The 6,000-nt window shown below is 39.4% G+C and overlaps 1 protein-coding gene across 1 annotated transcript in view; it reads right to left on the bottom strand.

Moving 5' to 3' along the window:
* Positions 1–6,000, bottom strand: part of MYO9A (myosin IXA) — a 224,341-nt gene that overhangs the window by 145,236 nt on the left and 73,105 nt on the right. Inside the window, 1 exon segment of the mRNA XM_007467841.1 lies at positions 510–629. Coding sequence (XP_007467903.1) covers positions 510–629 — 120 coding nt within the window.

Raw genomic sequence — 6,000 nt, 5'->3', positions numbered from 1 at the left:
GCAGGAATTCTCAAGAGACAGAGGAAACTGTTGGCAGTGTTAGATATGTTAATTATCTTGATTGTGATGAGTTCATATATATGTCAAAACTTACCAAACTGTATGCTTTGGCATGCAGTTTACACTGCCTCAATTAGATTTCAATAAAGTTAAAAAAAAAAACCAACAGGAAAAAATCATTATTCATTTTTACTCATCACTTGGATACTTTAAAGTCAAAAGCAGAAACCAATTCAAAGTCTGTAACCAAGTATAATTAACAACTCAAGGATCACAAATAGTCATCCAAGTTAAAAGTCATCCAAGTTAAAACAACAGGTATATCAACTTTTTCAAAAAAAAAGAATGAAAGTCTCAATGGAAGTATCCTGAGACTCACTGGTCAAAGGATTATAGAAGTCATATTGCCTAAGCTATTTATGTCCCACCCAGGTGTAGAATGCTCCTGGTTTCCATTTCCAAATGGATATGATGACATGGAGTTTATTTATCAGGATTTGCAGCCTTACTGTACTTCTCTTCCTTGCACCTCTGCAGAATCTCTAAGCTCCTCTGGTGGACTGGGTGTTGGAGAAAGCTAATACTGTCCATACTTTTCAAAACTGCACATGGCGCTGTTTCATCATGTCCTTAGGAAGCAAAAGAAAAACAAAAAATGGAGAAAAGAAAAAGACATTATATAAGCCCAAACCAATAGAGAATCAAGGACAATCAAGGACAATGCTGCCAACTATCTTAAGAGTAAATAAAAATGTATCAAATAATTGGGGTTAAATGTGAATAATTTTTCCAATTAATTTGAGGAAATTATACAAAAACAATAGGAAAAAATAAAGGTCCTGTTCAGGTATTCAAAAGTATCCTTTTTCAGTACTCAAAGTGTTGTGAGTTAACATCATACTAAAATTTTTTAATTTAAAATACCAGGGAAATTTCAAAAACAGTTGTATGGTGTCTTTTTTATCAGGTCTGAAATATAATTAACATAGAGTTGGCAACAATGCAAGAAACATTGTTTCTGATGGAACCCCAAAGAGAAATATACCCAAAACAATTTACCAAAAGTTAAATGTTCACAAATCTCACAATTAACCACACGTGTAGGAATTCCAAGTGTGTCAATGCTGAAAGAGTAGGAAGAAAAGCACTATAGAGCAGGAAAACCCAGCAGCACTTCTGTACTTATAAATATGAAAACAAAGCTGGAAAATCTGTCAGAATCAACTATTGGGAGGAAAGGAACGAGAGCACATTCAAGTAAGGACCAAAGCCCCAGATTAGTGCTACTGAAACAGTGAGACACTCGAGCAGTAAAGAGGGAAGGAAGATTGTACCATAAATATTGGGAATAAATGGATTTAAAAGAGAATTCAGGTTTTCCAGGTTTGGGAGGAGTCAGTATCATTTACACAAGAACATGTCTAGAGTTAGGACATGAAGTTCAAATGTATGTAGGTTTGCCTTTAAAAAATAAAAGTGAGGGCTTCCCTGGTGGTGCAGTCGTTGAGAGTACGCCTGCCGATGCAGGGGACACGGGTTCGTGCCCCGGTCTGGGAAGATCCCACATGCCGCGGAGCGGCTGGGCCCGTGAGCTATGGCCGCTGAGCCTGCGCGTCCGGAGCCTGTGCTCCGCAACAGGAGAGGCCACAAAAGTGAGAGGGCCGCGTACCACAAAAAAAATAATAATAAAAAAATAAAATAAAATAAATAAAAGTGAATAGTTTAACAATAGATGGAGGCAAATTAAGCAACACATAATTATGAACTAAAGTTCCATTAGTACATATTTACTGTATAATTAGGAATAAGATACTATCTATGAATAGTTCTCAAGGCAGAATCATTTTAGAAGTTAAACAGAAGCAGAGTAATTCAAGGAGGTTTGCATGGTTTAACCAAACTATAATTCCTTAAACTGAGTATCTACATCCAGAGAATAGGCATCCACGTTTTAGTTAAAGAGACAGAATCTCATGATACTGTAACATCAGACTATAGATAGATAGATATAGAAACAGATATCTGATATAAATATAGATATATCAGGCTTTTGTAAAATTAAAAAAAACAGTTCGTATCCTATAATTAAAAAGTAAGCTAATAAAACACTATCTCATTTATCCAGAACAGAGTCCCTAACTGTACATGTTCAATGTTTCAAGAAGAGACAAGTATTACCAAGTTACCATCATTTCTTAGTCAAAAGATACCTCAATAAAAATATTCTATTCTCAATAATCCCCTCCTTCATAAGACTCTTCGGTGGGGGAAGGAATGCATAGGCTCAGATGAGGCTGCACTTGGTTAGTAACAGGGTGGGGGGCTAGGGGTTAGGGTAAACCATCAGTTGAGGGGGACCATTTGAGGAAAAAACCACCTGGTGAGTTCTACTCATACTCCATCCAAATTGTAATTTTTGAAAGTTATCAACAGACTTTCAGGCCCTTCAATAGCTAATAACTTAAGAAGATTACAGTATTAAAGTGTTTTATATAAGAGTTCAGAATATTAAATATAGTAAATTATTACGTAATCTTAAATTAAAACTTGCTCAACTTGACTACAGCCTCTGTACTCAATTTTCTATTTTACCTAAATAAATTGTGGCAATGCCATTTGGATATGGGTAATTTTATATCTGTGACTGTTTTGTGTCTCACCGACTGTTTTGTGTCTCATCATCATACCTACAACTTACGGTTTCTTTTTTTTTAACTTCCATTCTTTCATTCTGCTTTCTATGCCTTCTTTTAACCCTTTAACAATTTTAAACACTGCTTTATGGACTATAATACTATTTCCAAACCTTAAAGTGATACTCCTCTCTGTTGTGTGTACTAACTCCCTGTCAAGGTGGTTTGGTTTCCTAGGATGGTTTTGTAAGTACGTTTTCAGTGGAGTCTCAAACTCTTAAAAGAGGTTTATTTAGTGTTCGCTTATGCTAAGTTCCTAGCCTAGTTTTGATAATTTCTTAGTTTGAGATTATGCACCAAACAAACAGTATAAATTCTCTTGCATGGTGAAGAAGATATGGGGCACTAATTTTTTTAGGCAACTTTTTTTTCAAATTTTATCTAAGGTCTAACACATACTGATATGATTCTTCTTGTTCTTCTAGGCAAGGCCAACAGTTTTACAATTATCTTTTCAGTGACAGAAGAGTTCAAGCTCTTTGAAGCTCCTACACCATATAAAACAGGGGTTCAATCCCAGCTCCACTGCATCATTCAAACCTGAAGCCATGTCTCTGATCCTATAATAGTTTCTATAATGCCAGCTCCCAGGCCTTAGGGCCATTTTTTTAAAGGTATATTTCACATACAGTAAACTCCACTAATCTCAAGTATACAGTTTGATGAACTTAAACAAATAGTTATATCATATAATCCTCAATCAAGATACAGGACATTTCCATCACCTCAGCAAGTTATTTCATTCCCTTCCGGTAAATACCACCCCTACCCCTCCCAAAGTCAATCAAGTAATGATCCCAGGAGTGAAACTGCTGGATCACATGGTAATTCTATTTTTAGTTTTCTGAGGAACCTCCATATTGTTTTCCATAGTGGCTGTTAACAACTTACATCCCCACCAACAGTGTAGGAGGGTTCCCTTTTCTCCACACTCTCTCCAGCACTGTTATTTGTAGACATTTTAATGATGACCATTCGGACTAGTGTGAGGTGGTACCTCATTGTAGTTTTGATTTGCATTTTTCTAATAATTAGTGATGTTGAACATCTTTTCATGTGCCTACTGGCTGTCTGTATGTCTTCTTTGGAGAAATGTCTATTAAGGTCTTCGGCCCATTTTTCAATTGGGTTGTTTTTCTGTTGTTGAGTTTTATGAGCTGTTTGTATATCTTGGAGATTAAGCCCTTGTCCTCTCCCGTTGCAGAGCACAGGCTCCGGACGTGCAGGCTCAGCGGCCATGGCTCATGGGCCTAGCTGCTCCGCGGCATGTGGGATCTTCCCGGACCGGGGCCAGTTGTGGAGAGGGGAGCTACTCTTTGTTTTGGTGTGCAGGCTTCTCATTGCGGTGGCTTCTCTTGCTGTGGAGCACGGGCTCTAGGTGTGTGGGCTTCAGTAGTTGTGGCACAAGGGCTCAGTAGTTGTGGCTCACGGGCACTAGAGCACAGGCTCAGTAGTTGTGGCACACGGCCTTAGTTGCTCTGTGGCATGTGGGATCTCCCCAGACCAGGGCTTAAACCCATGTCCCCTGCAATGGCAGGCGGATTCTTAACCACTGCACCACCAGGGAAGTTCCAGTTTTTTGGTTTTTTTTACATTCCCTTTCTGATATTTCATAGTTAGTGTAAAGAAATACAACTGATGGGGCTTCCCTGGTGGTGCAGTGGTTGAGAATCTGCCTGCCAATGCAGGGGACACGGGTTTGATCCCTGGTCTGGGAAGATCCCACATGCCACGGAGCAACTGGGCCCGTGAGCCACAACTGCTGAGCCTGCGCGTCTGGAGCCTGTGCTCCACAACAAGAGAGGCCACGACAGTGAGAGGCCCGCGCACCACAATGAAGAGTGGCCCCCGCTCGCTGCAACTAGAGAAAAAAAAGCCCTTGCACAGAAACGAAGACCCAACACAGCCATAAATAAATAAATAAATAAATTTATTTAAAAAAAAAAGAAATACAACTGATTTCTGAATGTTGCTCTTGTATCCTGCTACTTTGCTGAATTCATTAGATCTAGTAGTTTTTGTGTGGAGTCCTTAGGGAGAAACTCTGTACTTTTAAACTATCATGCCCCTTGTTATCTCCCTGTCTGCCTTGAGCAAACACTAATCTACATTCTTTCTCGACAGATTTGCCTATTCTAGAAAATTCATATAAATGAAATCATACAGTATGTGGCCTTTTGTGTCTTATGCTTTCACTTCACAAAATGCTTCCAAGGTTCACCCATGTTATAGCATGTACTAGTACCTCATTCATTTACATGACAGAATAGTATTCCATTGTATGGATATACCACATTTTGTTTATCCAGTCATCTGTTGATGAACATTTGAGTCGTTTCTACCTTTTGGCTATTATGAATATGTTGCTAAGAACATCAAGTACAAGTTTTTGTTTGAACACCTGCTTTCAATTCTTTTAAGTATCTACCTAAGAGTGGAACTGCTGGGTAAAATGTAACTACCAGGCTGTTTTACAAAGTGGCTGCACCATTTTAAATTTTCACCAGCAGCATGTGAGGCTTCCAATTTCTCCACATCCTTATTACCAACATTTGTTATTACCTGTCTATTTTATTGTAGCCATCCTAGTAGATGTGAAGTTGTATCTTACTGTGGTTTCAATTTGCAATTCCCTAATGACAAATTATATTGACCATCTTTTCATGTTTTTTATTGACCATTTGCATATCTTCTTTGGAGAAATGTCTTTTCACATTCTTTGCCCATTTTTTAATTGGGTTATTGGTTTTTTACTACTGAATTGCAAGAATTGTGTATATTCTAGATACCAGTTCCTTATTATATACGTGATTTATAAATATTTTCTATCATTCTGTGAGCTGTCATTTCACTTTTTTTTTTTTTAATATTTATTTATTTGGTTGCACCGGGTCTTAGTTGCAGCAGGCAGCCTCCTTAGTTGCAGCTTGTGGGCTCCTTAGTTGCGGCTTGCCAGCTCCTTAGTTGCAGCACATGGGCTCCTCAGTTGCGGCTCACAGGCTCCTTAGTTGCGGCTCTCCAGCTCTTTAGTTGTGGCATGCATGTGGGATCTAGTTCCCTGAACAGGGATCAAACCCTGGCCCCCTGCATTGGGAGCGTGGAGTCTTATCCACTGCGCCACCAGGGAAGTCCCTTCACTCTCTTAATAGTATCCTTTGAGGGCTTCCCTGGTGGCGCAGTGGTTGGGAATCCACCTGCCGGTGCAGGGGACACGGGTTCGAGCCCTGGTCTGGGAAGATCCCACATGCCGTGGAGCAACTGGGCCCGTGCACTACAACTACTGAGCCTGCGCTCTGGAGCCCACAAG

Source organism: Lipotes vexillifer, unplaced genomic scaffold (assembly GCF_000442215.2).
Source record: "Lipotes vexillifer unplaced genomic scaffold, Lipotes_vexillifer_v1.1 scaffold792, whole genome shotgun sequence".
Lineage (NCBI taxonomy): Eukaryota > Metazoa > Chordata > Mammalia > Artiodactyla > Lipotidae > Lipotes > Lipotes vexillifer.
Note: the sequence above shows the minus strand (reverse complement) of the source record. Positions and strands in the feature narration are given on the sequence as shown.